The 17,338-nt window shown below is 47.7% G+C and overlaps 6 protein-coding genes across 6 annotated transcripts; 4 read left to right on the top strand and 2 right to left on the bottom strand.

Annotated features, from left to right (window-relative positions):
- Positions 1 to 286: 286 nt before the first annotated feature.
- Positions 287 to 4,845, bottom strand: VTN00DRAFT_3054 (uncharacterized protein; the record flags this gene model as incomplete). Its single annotated transcript, XM_069429329.1, has 6 exons — positions 287 to 586; positions 2,606 to 3,021; positions 3,706 to 3,792; positions 3,844 to 4,132; positions 4,190 to 4,591; positions 4,666 to 4,845. The coding sequence occupies 6 exons, from the start codon at positions 4,843 to 4,845 to the stop codon at positions 287 to 289; spliced, it is 1,674 nt and encodes a 557-aa protein (XP_069283466.1).
- A 691-nt stretch (positions 4,846 to 5,536) lies between these two features.
- VTN00DRAFT_3053 (uncharacterized protein) lies at positions 5,537 to 6,665 on the top strand (the record flags this gene model as incomplete). Its single annotated transcript, XM_069429328.1, has 5 exons — positions 5,537 to 5,659; positions 5,729 to 5,770; positions 5,850 to 5,955; positions 6,022 to 6,500; positions 6,621 to 6,665. 5 exons carry the CDS (start codon positions 5,537 to 5,539, stop codon positions 6,663 to 6,665), a joined length of 795 nt encoding a protein of 264 aa, XP_069283465.1.
- A 510-nt stretch (positions 6,666 to 7,175) lies between these two features.
- On the bottom strand, positions 7,176 to 7,858 carry VTN00DRAFT_3052 (uncharacterized protein; the record flags this gene model as incomplete). The annotated part of the gene is made up of 2 exons (XM_069429327.1): positions 7,176 to 7,388; positions 7,445 to 7,858. The coding sequence occupies 2 exons, from the start codon at positions 7,856 to 7,858 to the stop codon at positions 7,176 to 7,178; spliced, it is 627 nt and encodes a 208-aa protein (XP_069283464.1).
- A 383-nt stretch (positions 7,859 to 8,241) lies between these two features.
- On the top strand, positions 8,242 to 9,854 carry VTN00DRAFT_3051 (uncharacterized protein; the record flags this gene model as incomplete). Its single annotated transcript, XM_069429326.1, has 2 exons — positions 8,242 to 8,395; positions 8,461 to 9,854. The coding sequence occupies 2 exons, from the start codon at positions 8,242 to 8,244 to the stop codon at positions 9,852 to 9,854; spliced, it is 1,548 nt and encodes a 515-aa protein (XP_069283463.1).
- A 3,287-nt stretch (positions 9,855 to 13,141) lies between these two features.
- On the top strand, positions 13,142 to 13,684 carry VTN00DRAFT_3050 (uncharacterized protein; the record flags this gene model as incomplete). The annotated part of the gene is made up of 1 exon (XM_069429325.1): positions 13,142 to 13,684. The coding sequence occupies one exon, from the start codon at positions 13,142 to 13,144 to the stop codon at positions 13,682 to 13,684; it is 543 nt and encodes a 180-aa protein (XP_069283462.1).
- A 2,329-nt stretch (positions 13,685 to 16,013) lies between these two features.
- Positions 16,014 to 17,124, top strand: VTN00DRAFT_3049 (uncharacterized protein; the record flags this gene model as incomplete). Its single annotated transcript, XM_069429323.1, has 3 exons — positions 16,014 to 16,250; positions 16,301 to 16,358; positions 16,418 to 17,124. 3 exons carry the CDS (start codon positions 16,014 to 16,016, stop codon positions 17,122 to 17,124), a joined length of 1,002 nt encoding a protein of 333 aa, XP_069283461.1.
- Between the last annotated feature and the right edge of the window lie 214 nt (positions 17,125 to 17,338).

Raw genomic sequence — 17,338 nt, 5'->3', positions numbered from 1 at the left:
CGACCTGGCCACGTGCGGACTATGCCCGGCCTGGAGATCAGCCATCCGTCCAATCCATGCCTCGCCATCCTGGCCATCCATCGCATCATCATCGGCGCCCGCCCCAGACGCCTGTCCATTCTCGGGGAACTGTTGTCATGGCCCGAGATACCGCCGACTGATCCCAATGCCAACCTGCGATATGTCATCAGATTGAGCCTTTGACCCCGGAGCCGCTCACGCCTTTGCCGCTGCAATCCCGCCGCTGTCGTTCCGAAGTCCATGGGCGTCCATCGGGATCGGGACCTCAGAGATAGTCCAATCCCGCTAAAAATGCCCCGGAAGTGTCAATGCGATCTGGGGGAGCCGTGTGGCCGTCGTGGTCGTGGCGATGATGATCCTCATCCGGATCCTCGTCTTCGTCTTCGTCTTCGTCCTCATCCTCGGCCTCGGCGGGAGAAAGATCGCCATCTCCGTCATCGTCAGCGGGGGGATTATCCACCACCGAAGCCGCCTCGGCCACGGAACAGAACGCCTCGAGTCGTTGCACCAATGGAAGAATCTGCCAGAGATACCACATGACCAATTCGCCCACCGCCCGGGGAACCTATCGGTGGATCACCTTGGCGTCGCGTCGTTCGATGCGTAGAACCCCTTGTGGTACTGCGTGACAAACAAGACATACCCATCCTCGATGATGACCTTGCCATGCGTCCTATGGGCCGTATTGCCATGCCGGATGCTCAGCAGTTCGGGTGCCCGTCCGGGTTGTCCGGCCGTCACATGGATACACTCCGCGACCAAATCGAATCATCAGCTATGGAGCAGGAAGAAAAAGAAGACCGGAAAGACCGAAGTGAATTGGAATCGTACATAGTTGCCAAGCGTCCGCAACCATTTCCTTTTGCTGAAATCCTGATGTTCTGCTGCGCTACCCGCCACTGCCGCAACCTAAGGATTCATTTCATTGCCCCCCTATGCCACCAAATCAGCTCCGATGAACCTAAGATTGCGTCCATCCGTCTAACAGCCGCCATTCCAAAATATATCCAACTTTCGAATCTATTCGAGATCGAGCCCCGTGAGTAGAACCATTTCCTTTTGCTGCAATCTGCATGTTCTTCGCCCGCAACGCCAGCACAAAAACCCCACCCAATGTGACCGCGCTCCATCATAGTATTATTAGCTGAAACTATGGTAGCTTGTCATCCAGAATCAAAAGCATGGAGAAGAAAAAGAGAAATCATGGCATCGTGACGTGCTTGATATAGCCGAGTAGTGCCCGCAGTATCTCCCACCGCCTGCCATACCGCCTACCCGTCCGCCACGCCGTCACACCCAACCGACGGTTTTGAATTTGCTACCATTCCACCAAATTCGCTCAGATTCACCTCGAAGGAGCATGGTCCGATTCCGAATTGGCTCCTCGATAACATCTCCAAAAATGAGATCGATTCAGCTGGACGTCAGTGTCAAGGAGAACCGTCGACCCATCAATCCCCAAGTGGGTCTCACCGGGCCAATCGGCCGCGGACCCCAGCGGCGACCGTCGACCCATCCATCCCGGATGTGTCGCCCCCCGTGGGATAGGGCCTAGCAAGGAACAAATTGACCGCGGCATTGTATATCCTACTTTCTGCTTTTTTCGAAAAGACCTAGAAGCCCTTTACCCGGCATAGGGTGGACTTGTTACAGTCTTCATGCCCCACCCGCATGTATGTACATACATATTATCTAACAGGAACTTACTGCGGGCATACTCGTCCATCTTGGCGAGATGACCAGAAGTATAAAATATAACCGCCCAATTATGACTTTACATCATCTTATCTAAGAATCGCGCTATCAACTGCAAATATGACTTCACATACCCTAATATATATCATTGCTTATGAGTACACCTTGTGATGGCGTACATCATAGTACCATACTCATCAAGATTCTCTAGCCAATGATCCACTCTTTCACGTCTCCTGGCAATGCCCAGTTCGCCCAAATCAGCAGGCGTAGGCCAAAGTTCGTCAATAGTTAGACTTCCCTCCATCCACTCTGCCATGTGGATATTGTACTCCCTCTCCCACTCATACCGAGAGGTTGCTTGCCACAATAGCTTATTAGCCGGGGCTGGCAGCCCACGCAATTCCGTACCAAGGAACGTAGGAAGGCCCTCCTGGGTAGAAAGGATGCTATCAAACAAATACATCACGTATAATGTCCGCCGTTTCGCCTCAGCTGTGATCCATTCTTCCCATCGTGGACGCGCACGTTGCTGATCTGCTGCGCACACAAGTCCTTTCCGAGCCGAAGCGCAAGCCAGCTCTTGTAGATTGGTCATAATGCCACGAAAGTAGTCGTTGCAAGATTGATTTAACCGGAAGAAAAGAACCATTGCATAGATAAGATAGGCCTGGAAAGCAGCAAACAATGCCTCGTCATTATATCTGTCCCGTAGGTCATATAAGCTGTGCATCTCTCGTTGGAGAACGGTAGCCGCGGCATCTGTGCTCCCTGGTAATGGATTCGAACATATCCGAACCAGGCTTAAGCAGGTAGTAAGTGGTGACCCTGTTTGCTGCGCAGCAATCTGTTTAGGATGGATGAAAGGTAGAGTGCCACGGCCATTTACGGCAATCGTGGCGTATGACTTGAGTATATGATAAGTGAAACCCCTGACACCGGTGGGATAGTTCTTGATCGTCTGCCCCGCAATAGGGATGTACGCTTGAATCCAGCGGTTCTTGATATCATCAGCATTAATGGGGCAGATTAGATCGAGGCCCGAGAAATCAATTGCATTCCGCTCGCCAGAAATAGACGTAGGAATAGTAGTTGTAGTAGGGGCAGCATTAGTGGCGGGCCCATCATCCTCAGATGGAAAGGTCCTAACAGTTGTGCTTGGAGTATTCAGCAGTTGGATTCTCGGGTCATTGTCCGTATCCACTGCTAGCAGCTCATTTTCCGGACCCGTGAACGATGAATCTGACAAGGAGAATGGGCTCGCTGGCCGCGCTCCGCCTAGGTCGGGGTTTGTCCTATTCAGCCCTTCAGAGGGATAGGCGCAGGGCAGACCCCGTTGTGTACATCTCGTGCACCGAGTATGTCCCGACCTGCGCTCACACCTAGCTTTGGCACCGGAGCATTGATGGCAGGCTTTCTGCCGAGAAGTGGAATATCTTGAGGTTCTCATCGCTGGTATGGAATCTAACCAAATCTTTTGAAATGGAGTGGTGGCGCCAGCCAGATGTACGTCTAGATCTAACTAGTCATGTGGAGTTAAGTTAGGTGGCCGAGGCATGTCAATAGCTAAATGATAGTGGAACTGGTGAGAAACTACTCTCTAATAGTATAATTAAAGTAGACGTACTTTCTGTGGTTCTTATTCTATTTTTGTCTTGAGCCTTTCTTTGCTCTCTTCGGAACTCCGGCATCCTTGCCCGGGCGGAGTTCCGTTACATTCGCATTTGGCTTAGCTCCGTTGTCTACTAATCATGACATAGTTCTGCCAACCAGCATGAGGGCTGGATTCGATAATAATATTCTTGATTGGCAATCCCTTTTACGAATGCAGTTGGTCTATTGAACTATACTATACATGGGACCTTTGTGCCTTTCCGAGATCAGTGGCCTAATAATAATACAAAGTAGTCTCGTTCTGCTTCACAGACCAGCTTCGTCCGATACATTGTCAGCATTAAGAAGTACCGTGTTTCCCTCCTGGTTTCGCACCTCTAGAAACAAGAATTTTCTTTTCAGCTGGTTTGAGAATCTGATAGCAGCGGGCGCCCATTAGCCAAATGCCCAAGGTGACTCCACCTAAAGGGGGGTTAATAATATATTCTACTACACTACATACCTGGAACGAACAGAGCAAGTTTCTGTCAACGCTCATCATGGCACCTGCATTATCAAACTCACCACAGTAATTCGGCGCACTGAACAATGTCACTAGTTTTCGTCCGGCGAAGAACTCATATCCATCCTCCACACACTGATGCGCTCGACAGATCAGGTCTATATCAAGCTTCTGGACAAAACGATTTACAATATCGGGGCCGAATGTAAAAGAGACACCGCGGTCATTCTCTGCCCAGCCGATGATATCCCTATCTGGATCTGCCCAGAGGAGGTCACACAGCAGACCGCAGTCAGGAATCTGTAATGGTTAGCTTTCGCAGGAACTTTGTGGATGAGGAGTGTGACATGAACTCACATCCGTAGGACGCATGATGCGACGGATTTGATCCAGCGAATTCAAATCGGGACTGAGTCCGCCATGCATGCAAAAGATCTTCTCTTCGACGACAGCAGCAATCGGTAAGCAGTTGAAGCAATCAATAAACGTCTTCCAGAGCTTGATGCTATATCGTCGCTTGCACTCGTCATAGAAGCCGTAGATCCGGTTGATCGAAGCACATTCATGGTTGCCGCGCAGAATAAAGAAATTTTCAGGATATTTGATCTTGTAGGCTAGAAGAAGGCAGATACACTCTACAGACTGCCTGCCACGGTCGACATAATCGCCAAGGAACAAGTAGTTTTCCTCCGGTGGGTAGCCGCCATATTCGAACATGCGCAGGAGGTCGTAATACTGTCCATGGACGTCCCCGCAAATCTGTTTGTCTATAGTTTGAGTCGCCCTGTCCGTCCAGCAAACCTATGAAACAAATTAAGTATCAAAGGACATACCTTGATTGGAGCCTTAAGTTCTAGTAGTATAGGTTGGGAGATTATTATCTGGCGCGCTGTATGACAGAGATAGCGGATCTCTGAATCCAGAAGCTGGACTTCCTTTCCCGGTCTGGTGCCTCTCGCTTTGAGCAATTTGTTAATGATAGAATCCACATCTATCTCGTTCTGCTCAGCCATTGCATATCCCTAACTACGAGAGGCGCCTCTTGTGGAGGAAGAAGCATAGAAAGGACGATTCCAAAGGCTATATGATGATGTGCACAATTCACCAGTCAAGGATTCCAGACGGATACAGATCTTCCCATCTATTGGATGCTACTAGGATTGAGGCCCAAGCCAAGTCGTGGTCAATGGAGCAATTCAATCACTACACGGGAGACACACCTATATTTAGCTCGCTTGGTGACTGGCTTGACATTAGACCCGGAGTTCGGAACCAACATACCGAACTCGGTCGGAGTTGAGCAGCTGAATCAATGAGTGTGGATTGACCAATGAGAATAGACCTACAACGTTGCTGTCTTACTATTCGAGGAGAAGAGAAAACGTACCTTTTGTTTAAACCACCGGGGTCTTCTGGCCCTAAATTAAGTGTTCGTTGATTCACATCCAAAGCATATCTGACGGGATCTTCCAATTAAACGCCGTTTAATGACCCACTGCTGTTTCTTTCGAGCTCTTAGACAATGAATGCGAGGGATCACCCCAACGCTATATGTTGATTGTTGCCTCTTTGCCATAGCTGAAGGTCTCTTAGGCAAAGACCACAGTCATAGTTAATGATACATTATCAGGTGAATCTCTACAACACTTTCTCAGCCACAATTATTATTTGCCTCTTGCTGTTTTCCTCAACTGATTCATAGATATGGTGCTGGAGCACGATCACACGACCAATACTCATTCTGTCGGAATGCTCGATACCTGGATTGAAAATTTGATGAACTGCAAGCTATTGGCGGAGGAAGACGTGCGACAATTATGCAATAAGGTAAAGCATGAATACTGGGTCTATCCACGCTCAACAAAATAGCCTCTCATTAATTGTGTCATTATATAGGCAAAGGAGGTTGTCAAAGATGAATCAAACGTGCATCCCGTTGTATGTGCTCTTCCATGGAAGCCATGATGGCATTGTCGACATCGACATTAACGAAGAATTAGGCTGACGAGCCTTGTAGAAATGTCCGGTCACAGTGTGTGGCGATATACACGGCCAGTTTCACGACTTAATAGAGTTGTTCCGCATCAGTGGGCCATGCCCAGATACAAACTATCTTTTCATGGGTAAGGGCACTCCCCAGGGTCATTATGTGCGTATCACACCCTTCTGATTTAGCATATCTATTCTAGGTGACTACGTGGATCGTGGTTATCATTCCGTGGAGTCAGTATCTCTTCTGCTTGCGCTCAAGATCCGGTATCCAAAGCGCATAACGATTCTTCGGGGAAATCACGAGTCTCGCCAGATCACTCAGGTTTATGGGTTTTACGACGAGTGTCTGCGCAAATACGGCAATGCTAATGTATGGACATATTTTACGGATATCTTCGACTACCTTCCTCTTACTGCTCTTATTGAGGACAAGATTCTCTGTCTTCATGGAGGATTGAGCCCTCCAATCACTGATCTCAACGGAATTCGTGCTCTAGACCGAGTACAAGAACCACCTCATGAAGGCCCCATGTGTGACCTCCTCTGGAGCGATCCAGACGAAAGATTGGGCTGGGGAATGTCTCCCCGTGGTGCTGGGTATACTTTTGGACAAGACATTTCGGAATTGTTCAATCATGCGAATGATTTGAGTCTTATCGCTAGGGCGCATCAGATGGTAATGGACGGATATCTGTGGTCGCATGATAGAAACGTGGTCACAATTTTTTCAGGTAGGTTATTTGTCGCTAAGTATCAGATACTCCAAATACTAACGGAATATCTGTTTTTCTTGTAGCTCCAAACTACTGCTACCGATGTGGCAACCAAGCGGCAATATTAGAAATTGATGAGCGTCTCGCTTACAAATTGTATGTTCTCCCTTTCACTACAGCATGTCAGGCTGATATTCAGACAGTTACTCATAGTATCCAATTTGACCCTTCCCCGAGGACAGGCGAACCTGCGGTACCCAGACGGACACCAGATTACTTCCTTTAGATAGTGAAAAATAGAATATAAAATAGAAGTCTATTTCCACTCCACATCATATATATATAAATGTGTTCTATTAGACTGTCTACTGCTTGGATTTGATCTAACGAGATGACGTACGTGAAACACTTGTCACATATTAGGGAGCCCAGAAATTAACTTCGTGATTCTCAAGATTCTGTATGCGCGCGATCCTAACAGCAAATTTAGAAAATTACTTCCAAATCAACGAAAAAGCTTTCTATATTAAAACGGATTTAATTCTACCTCCGCTGTAATACTAAATGTCACTACCCTCGCATTACATGAAACCCAATTCTAAGATCAATGAGACCACCCCCCCACCCAAAGAATCGACCTAAGAATTTTGCAACGCTTGTAGAGCTTCACCAAGCGAGATAACCTTGAGACGCATCTTTGGTAGGAGCATGTCGAGCATGAGATGAGTGAATTCTGCAGTCTGATTGACCGGTAATTCCAGCACATTATCCCTGATAACATAGATTATATAATCGAGATCGAACAATCGGTAAATAGTTGACATCACGACACCGGAAAGACTCAAGCCGGACTATGTAACGTCATATAATTAGCACAATTTTAGACAGGAAGGTATTTATCACGTACAATGATAACAGTGTCGATGCTCCTCGCTCTTAAGATCTGTTCGAGCGCGTTGCCAATGGAAGCGCACCACCTAGTCTTCTCAACAACGATGTCCTTTTCGTCCAGCTTGAAATGACTGTCGATTTTCACTTCAGGTGAGGTATTTGAGAATTCTCCGTAGGGAGCAATTAGCTTGGCGAATGGCGAGTTGGGCTTGACCTCGGGCTGGCCGGGACTGAAGGAGAGAGTTGAGAAAACGGTAAGGGGACGAGGAGTTTTCTCGTGTACGGCGTCATTCCATTTGATACAGTTCTCAATCAAGGACTGTCCCTCGGATGTATCTTTGACGGCATTGATGAGCCCTGTCATCCAGTCCAAGTTGAGGATTGCATAGTTCTCGCCGAAGCTCAGGGAACCATTGGTCACGGAGGCCATCGTGGGCGAGAGATGCCTGGCGTTACTGAATTAAGGTTGGAAAGTTAGGAACAAGATTGAATGTATAGTTTCTCAAAGTAAGAATTGTGGTGCTTCTCTGGAGCATTTAACAATTTGCAAATTAAACAGTGTCCCCTTTCCGGCAGCGGAGATGGATATTTAGATCCGTCAACTCCTGCGGCTCAACTCCGAACGCCGCTGCCGGAACTCCGACAACAACATCAGACTTCATCTCCGATTGCCACTGCTGCACGATTCATAGTCCATATATATTCTCTAGTCTGCCTCGCTCTTTTATTCTCAAGCAATGTCTCTATAATTTTCCTGAGAAGCTTAAAAACACTAGCCCTTAGCTATACAAAGAGAGACAAACTATAGTGACTATGTCTTCTACTTCTCCAAAACCTGCCGACGGTGATACTGCGGCCGGTACGTCGACGACGCCGGAGAGAGATCCCACTCCCGAACCGCCCTACAGCATATTCGATAATAGACAAAAATGGCTGATTATTATCTTTGTCTCGACTGCCGCGACTTGTGAGTGGATCAAATATGTAATATCTTTCAACGTCGAGTCAATGCCCACTAACATTCCTAAATAGTCTCTGGCTTCGCATCGAACATCTATTTCCCCGCTCTACCAACAATTGCAAACGATCTCAATGTCTCTATTGAACTTGTCAATCTCACTGTCACATCATATCTTATTTTCCAGGGCCTAGCACCCAGTCTTTGGGGTCCAGTTTCAGACGTCAAGGGACGTCGAACGGCATATATCGGCACGTTCCTTGTGTTCTTCGGCGCATGCATTGGACTCGCAGAGACGAAGAATTATGCCACGCTTATTATTCTGCGATGCCTCCAAAGTACAGGAAGTGCCAGTACGATTGCAATTGGGTCCGGTGTCATCGGTGATATCACCACTCGTGCAGAACGCGGTGGCTATATGGGAATTTTCCAGGCCGGGTTGCTCGTTCCTGTAGCCGTGGGCCCTGTCATTGGAGGCGCCATTTCTGGCTCATTGGGATGGAAAGCAATCTTCTGGTTTTTGACCATTTACAGCGGTGTTTTTCTCTCTCTGCTTGTCTTGATACTGCCTGAGACACTCCGATCAATCGTCGCCAACGGAAGCCGGCTGCCGTCGAATTCTTTGGTGAAATATCCGTTAAACGTCTATCAAAAGACAACCAAAGTCGAGTGGCTGCAAGAGCAAGATTCACAGCCTGCGGCGAAGAAAACCATTGATCTTCTGGGACCCTTTCGGATCCTTTTTAGCAAATACGCAACTCCCATCATTGCCTTCCTCGCTATCTATTATGCCGTCTGGCAGATGAGCATAACTGCCATGTCATCTCTTTTCCAAGACAAGTATGGCTTGACGGAGATCCAGATCGGTTTAACCTTCATCGCCAACGGTGTGGGGTCAATGGTCGGAACGCTCGTGACGGGTAAGATCCTTGATATCGACTACCGCCGTGTCAAATCCAGATACGAGGCTTCGTTCGACAGCGAAAGAGACAATGAGATCACCGAGGCCCAGCGCGATGATAACTTCCCGCTTGAAAAAGCGCGCCTTCGACTCGTACCCATCTTCTCCATCTTACAATGTCTCTCTATCGTTCTGTTTGGCTGGACTATCCAATATCCTCATAAAGTGCACATCGCGGTCCCCATCGTGTCAACGTTCATCACGGGGTGGACTGCTATCTCAACGCAATCGCTTATCATGACCTATTTGGTCGATATCTTTCCCAATAGGAGCGCAGCAGCTAGTGCCAGCCTGAACCTTGCGAGATGTCTATTTGCTGCTGGCGGAACCAGTTTTATCATGCCCATGATCAATGGTGTCGGTGTAGGAGTGGCGTTTACAATATGTGCCGCCGTGCAGCTGGTGGCATTGATCGGCCCTACAGTTCAGTGGAAATTCGCTGCTGGGTGGAGACGAAAAGAGAGAGAAGAGGCTGTATTGAGGGCCGACGAAAAGAATTCTGCTTAGAAGGCATTGCATTCGTGCGCGCCAATCTGCCCTAGCCTACAAGGTCAAGCTTAATTGCACTGATATGCGTTGTATTGCTACTATACCTTACTACCACTTCTAGAACTGTTGTTAATACGCATTTCTCCGGTAGTTATAACTACCAGGGGATCCTTAGGGTAATAAAATATTAAGTTAATCTATAATAGAAATCTGATTCTCGAGCAACACTTGAATGATTTGGAACTCCCTACTTGTGTAAAACAAATTGCATTCAGAATCCAAAAGGCATGAAAATCTATAACTCCTGCTCCTGCTCCCTACACCTTCAGTAGCTAGTCACTTAATTTTACACCCACCGACAAGCCAGTAATTCCCCTTGACACATAAACCACCAGTTCTTCACGCTATCTCTGCGACTCCAAAAAAAGCAAGCAACAGAAAGGACCCATGTTTCAACCCTCGATTAAGTCCTCGGTCCCTTATTCAAGTGGCCGGAATAAAGTCTCATTGTGACCATGGCCACCATATAACGATGATAGCGGAGGAAAGCAAAATAGACAAATGAGAAGGCAAGATTTTTCAAACCCCCAAAGAACCTTGGAAGACGTCGATGTTACTTTTTTCTTTTTTTGCCATATCGGCTCATGTGCCCACGCTCGATTTTTTCTACCACCGCATAAGAGAAACACGAAAGCAGTAAGTAGAGTGAGAAAAGAAGAGCAACAAGGAAAATGAAAGCTGGATCAAATGAAAATACTTCCTTGTACAGTACAGGATGGCAAAAACAGAATGAAGAAGAAAAGTAAAGCGCCTTCCCACTATGAATGTGACGGCGCTCAGTCATAGTATTATTAGCTAAAACTATGGTAGCTTGTCATACAGAATCAAAAGCATAAGGGGAAAGGAAAGAATCTGCAGGGCTTCGTGTAGCGCAATATACATAGGCGAGTAGGACCGGCAGTATCCCAGAGATGAAGGGATGCTCAACACCGCCTACCTTACCGCCTAGGTGCGCCGTGCCGTCACATCACCCCCCCTTCAGAAGAACGCCTGCCCACAGGCGTGTAGGGTCAATTATACCGGCTTATTATCATCTGGATGATCATCTGGTTCTTCTCCATCATCCCAGGATCTCAGCCACTCCTTTAGGTGTCGCGGTGGGCCCGGCAGGTCTGGATATCAATTGTGGAAGCTGCGCAGTCAGTGGGGGGATCCTTTGAAGTTCTCTGCTGGATACCAAGCTGGATCATTGTCATAGCCCACCCATTTGACCTTGTATTGAAGCTTCCCCTGACAAAGGCATGCTGCTAGGATCTCCTCCACTTCCCATTCCTGCTCCCCATTGACCTCAATGGGGGGAGGGGGGTCCTCAACTGGCCTGGAAGGGGGTTTGTAGCGGCCTTCCGCAACTTGTCCGGGGAGAATACTGGGTGTACATGGATGGAATCAGGGAGGTCAAGCCGGTAAGCATTGCCAACTTTCTCAATGATACGGTATGGCCCTGCCATTTGGAAGTCAAGCTTCCGGCTCGGTCGATCTGTCCTCCAGTTCTTCATTGATACCCACACTGAATCTCCCACTTCAAAGTCTGCTGTTCTTCTATTCCGGTCTGCCTGTCGCCGTTGGGAGTCCTGGGCTTTTTCAATCAGTTTCCTGGAAAAGTTCCAAGTGGCCTCTAGCCTCTTGACCCATCTACATGCATCTGTTTAGTTCAGCCGTTCCATAGTGGATTGATCTGCTGGCTGGGGGTGCTGCCAGTCAAAGGAGGTCCGGGGGATGACACCACAATCCAATAAAAAGGGGGGAACCCCTGTTGAATTATGGGGTAGAACTGCCGCTGCAAAATCCAAAATTGGGAGCCATTCAGACCAGTCATTCTGATAGTGGTTGACAAAGGGGCGGAGGCGCTGTGCAATATGCTGATTGATAATTTCAGTCTGCCCATCAGTCTGTGGGTGGTCAGCAGTTGACAGTTTCAATTTAATGCCTAGTATCTGACAGAATTCATCCCAAAAGTCTGAAATAAATTGGGGGCCACGGTCTGAGACAATAGTGTCTGGGGGTCCTGTCCACCAATAGACATGTAGGACAAAGAGCCTTGCCATATCCTGTGCTGTAGTAGTCTTGTGGCATGGTATGGATATAGATCTCTTGCCTAGACAATCTACCACCACAAAGGCAGCATCATAACTGTGCTTGTCCTTGGGAAAACTTTGGAAGTTCATTGATATATATCTCCAGGGCTGCTCAGGGATGGGCAGTGGCTGCAGTAGTCCTGGGGGCTTGTTATGTGGGTTCTGGCTCTGTCATCAGGTGTGGCAATTGGCCACATATTGGTCAACATCCCTAGTCATGTTAGGCCAATAGTATCTTTCAGCAACCAATCTCTGCATCTTATTCTGTCTTGGGTGGGCTGTGGAGGGTTGGCGATTGTATCTGCTCCTGAAGCTGGGTGTTCCCGTTGATCTGGTTCTGCAGTTCATTCTGTAGATGGTTAACCTGTTCCTGAAGGGTGGCATTCTCACTAGTTTGTTCCTGTAATTGGCTTTCCAGCTGTCCCACTTGGGTCTGCAGTTCCCTAAGGATTTGGACAACCTGCTGCGGGGTAAAGTCTTCCATCCCTGCTAAGTAGGTATGGTATTGGTGTCTCTTTCAAACTCGCCTTCTGCAAGAAAGGTGGTCAAAGTGTAACGGCGGACCTAAGACTTCTTAGGCAGAGGCTCGTTGGGTTTATCTTGAACAGAAAGCAAGAGAAAGAGATAAATGAATAGGCCGTTACTAGCAATGTTACCTATCAGGATTGCTATTTGAGTTGACCATGGGGTCCTAATCCCCATGGTTAAGGAGCGTCCTTATATACATTGTTCATCGAAATAGCCCTTCTGATTAGGAGACTGAATCAAAGACCCCTCATCGATTCGTATAGCCTGAATTGAAAGAGGAGGTCTGATTGTATCCTGATTGGTTTGTCGGCCTGTAGTTTCTCCGAGAGCTTCCCCTCTCATAGCCTCACTTCTGCAAGCGTTGTAACAGGCAGAAGCACCCAGTCAGGTGATCTGTAGCCCAACTGGCCTGTGTTTCAGCTGCCTGGCAAGTGCCAACCAGAAGTCCATCACAGAATCCCACAGGGCTCAGGTAATAGTTCTCTGAGCTCTGGAATTAAACGATAGTCTCAGGACTGCTTCTCGGTTGAAGTGAAGATCCTGGGGTTTCTTCTCAATCATTTTCCACCATTACCTTGGGCATTTCCCTGCCTTTATAACATTTACTGCGTTTAGCAGCCTCCTTGGCATCATTACACCATTATGGATCTCATCAACGCTATCCTAGAATGTATCACGGGAAACGCTCAGTCTTCTCCTCAACTGGACAAAGATGAGAAGACCGCCTTCCGCCCTAACATCCGCCGTTCTGACGAAGAAATCGCCAACTCCATCCTCTCCACCCTCTTCGCCGCCGGGGAGGTCGACCTCTCCATCAAAAAGCAGTTAGACGAGACGGTCGGTGCAGAAGGATGGACTGAAAACATTGGCAAGACCATCCTCAACGGTCTAGTAAATGCTCTTCAGCAGGGTGTTGAGATGGGCTCAGCCATCAAGGATGCCTTTGTCAGAGCAACTGAAGCGGCGGTGGACTTCCCTCGCGAGCACCCTGTGTATTTCACGATCATCGCGTTGGGGATCCTGGTTATCCTGACACCGTGGGTCATCGAGGCGTTAGGCTTTGGTGAACTGGGGCCGATCGAGGGGACGTTTGCTGCGTGGTGGCAGGCCAGGTATGCGGGGTATGTGCCGAAAGGGTCGTTGTTTTCGTTCTTTCAGAGATTGGGGATGGTGTGGAAGCATTAAGCTTTTCTGAGAGATGGTCTACGTAGATTGATCTCTTTGAGCAAGGAGCTTACAACTAGCGGAGCTGGTGGGCTCAGGAGCGAGCTGGGGATTAGTATTGAGAAGTGGCTGCTATTGATTAAGGTCGTTAGGGAATATATGGATGACTGCTCTGTTCGTTGCTTTCTGGTTACTTTGATCCAATCTTCCGTACGCAGCATGCCTACAGAACTTCCGTAGATAAAGCAGCCAAAGAGGCCATGGACTTGAACATCACAATTCGAAAAACTACTTAGGTACCTACTTGGACCGCGCAAACACCTTGTTCTATATTTTATACTTTCCGTTATTGCTACCTTTGGCACTCATCGTTTTGGAACCGTCTATTGGACGCTCTACGTACCCGCGGCGGAGAAGAATCCAACTCTAGTGTACAAGGCAATTGCTCTTTGTATCGCCGCTGTCAACAGCCGGGGGTACTAAAGAAGGATGTAATCCTTCGTTGATTGTTCAGCTTGTAGCTTCCAGATAGCTTTCAGGTGCGTACAGCAAGGCACTGAAAACGAATCGCCTGCCACGTGGCTGTCTGTCGCCCGAGTAAAATACCCAGCCACAATTCCAGCCACTGATGAACCCATTTCATAGCGTCGACCGCCCCGATTTTGGAATTTAATTATTTACTCGTCGAGCGACGAGATCTGTTGGACTGCGCAAACCTCGTAATCCGAAGGTATGATGAAAGCTCTGATTATTCCAATCTACCTAACTATCTGACCACTATTTATGGACTTAGGGGTTAAGACCTTTCTGAATACTTCTTTGTTTAATGATCCCGAGACATTTTCGTGAAATAACAAAGGAAAATAGGTGGCTTCAGGTATAGACAGTATGATCCCTTTATTGCAGGGATTATGACCTTCGAGATGCCTGGATCGGCGTGTGCTGAATAGGCTGATAGGTCTCTTGGTATACCACTAGGGTATAGTGGTAATATTCAGCTGACACGATCCCTTTGGGCAGTGCGGATGTCGGCACGCTGATTGCCACATCGCCTGTATAAATACAAGCGAGAAAGTCGTCAAGAGACAATGGCAACAGTGATCTCAGTCAGGAAAGCATCTTTCTCTTACTGTTGAGATTTTCAAAGCAACTTTTTATGCCAGTTCCCTGAGAAACTCGCTTGCAGCGGCCGCATATTTACGTATCTAGGTTGAAATCTCGCGTCACTACAGTTACACTCGAGCTTTTATTACCATCCTGAGACTTTAAGATGAGAAGAGAGATGAGATAATATTTCAGAGGAAAGTTCGGTCAGACTGGCTGACTGGCCACACCTGTAGCCTTCACGTCAGCCTATTTTCCATGAGATTCAATCCACATATCCATATCCATTACACTGAGGTGACGCAACTTTAGCAGTGCTTCCATATCTTTAGGATGCACACAAGAATATTCAGATTTTTGGGGTGAACCCTGAAGAACAGACGCAACTACGTCCACGCAGCTGATTTCTTGTATGTACGAGATTTTCCATCTGACATTCAGAACTACACCAGGGCCATGGCTTTTCATTTCAAAATCGGTACGATGATCGATAAAGTCCCTTGAAACGAAGCACCGTTGACCGCTTCCTCAGAGCTCTCCAAACGTTTAGGGACGTATATTCTTGCTGAAATGTAGACAGATTTACAACAGGGAGTCCGCCGGACTACGGTCGATGTAAGCTCTATTACCATGCAAAAGAGGCGAAATAATGAAGAAACTCAGAAAGAGACCTGTCTGATTCTCACACTCTGTTCCTTCTGAAGATGACATAAGATATCCGCCAAGATGGACCCATCTATTCGTGCCAGAATCTAAAGTGCTCTTTCCAGGGACCGAAAAACATCACGGGTTACTATTTTCGTCACTGCATTGATCGCGCGAGCGAATCTGGCAGCTGAAACGCAGGCGCCGAGATCATCAGGTGTGGGGACTGAAGATCATCACTTCACCTACTGTACTGTCGTAGATCCCCACTAAGTTGTTTATTTATTGTGTGCCTCTTTCGTGGTTTGCCTTTTAGTCTTCATATAAAAGGAAGCAGTCTACCGGGGAAATAAAACACGAGCCAGAACAATAATGTTTGTTTTACTTGTCTATGAAAGAAATTGACTCCTATAATTCTTCATACTTTCCCAGAAAAGTACGACAAACCCTATTTTTCTCCTTGCGCCTTCCACATTGTCTCCGCTTTTGTCCTACTCGACGTACCTGGTTTCTGTCCTCCACCTTTGGTGCCACAGCGTTCTCTATCTCCTCTACCACAATGAAGAGTATCCAAAAAATTATTCTTCTTAACACAATTGCTATGAGTTGCTTTGCTGGGGCGGTCACACCTACTCCCGTAAGCAACGCAACCGGGGCATCTGTCCCAACAGCGACAGGAACCAATCTGAACCTTGCCACTAATGCGTTTGGTGCTGCGATCGAAGGAGTTGGTGTCGACAAGGGAGGAGACGTCTTCGCGGTCGACTTCGAGGGCGGGGGCCGGCCTCCATCGTCATCATTCGGCTTCTTCTACCAGACAGGTAGCGGCACCAAGAATGTCCTGGGTGACACGATCCGTTTTTCACTGTTCCTAACGCTGCTGAGAAGCCTCTTCTGATCAACGGCATCAGATTCACGAAAGATGAAACGACGGTCCTGCTGGCAGGTATGAAAGAATCTGAATCAGTATCTATATGGATTAAGTGCTGACTGTTGCAATATCAGATGCCGCAAATAGCCGCGTTCTCAGAGTGACCAAGAACGGAACAAAAACTGATATTGATATCTTCTGTACCGACCCGCGGATTCTTCAGCCAAATGATATCGCCTTATCTACGAAGAAAGACTCTCTTATTTTCCTCTCAGGACGGAACTTTACTGCCGACACAATAGCTGGTGTTTCCGGTGACCTCTGGACCTGCGAGGCGGGGAAAGCAACCCAATTTGATCCCGCGATTCTTGCAGCAGCTGATATCCACCGGACTAATGGCATCGAGACTTCTCCGGACGGAAAATTCCTTTACCTATCGTCAGCCAAGAACGTCGGTGGAAAAGTTGTCTCCAACCAAATATTTAAATTCTCCCTAGACCAGCACACGGGCCACCTCTTAAAGCAGAAGCCGACGCTCTTCTACGACTTTGTCGACAGTCCCGCAACTGATATCGATGGTATGCGTGCCGATGTGGCTGGAAACCTGTTCGTGACACGCAACGGCGACGGGAAGGTTGTGAAAATCTCCCCAGATGGCAAGTTGCTTGCTGAGATAGTGCTTCGTGGGATGGGTGGACCAAGCAGTCTCGAGCTCGGGGGTTGCGATGGCTCGACGCTCTTCGCTGTCGGAAAATGTGCTGATAATGCAACAATTGGATGTGCAGCATCTTTCAAGACGGATTCTGTGGGCAAGGCTTTTTCGATTCTTCAGAAGAGTTAGAGTGTACAGTTTTATGGACTGACAGTGTCGCTTCTCCGCCTGTGAAACAACTTTCCTGTTGAGTTCATCCTAGCTTTTTTTTATTTTTCTTGCTTGTGCAAAAGGAAAACATGAGTGGGGTCGTGGATCGCGGAAATGGGTATTATATTTTCTTTTCTTGTCCATTATTTTGGGTATTCTCTTCTGGCAAATACTCCTGATGAAGAGAGTTGGA

The sequence above is a fragment of the Thermoascus crustaceus genome, assembly GCF_041956765.1.
Source record: "Thermoascus crustaceus strain CBS 181.67 unplaced genomic scaffold VTN00scaffold_11, whole genome shotgun sequence".
NCBI lineage: Eukaryota > Fungi > Ascomycota > Eurotiomycetes > Eurotiales > Thermoascaceae > Thermoascus > Thermoascus crustaceus.
Note: the sequence above shows the minus strand (reverse complement) of the source record. Positions and strands in the feature narration are given on the sequence as shown.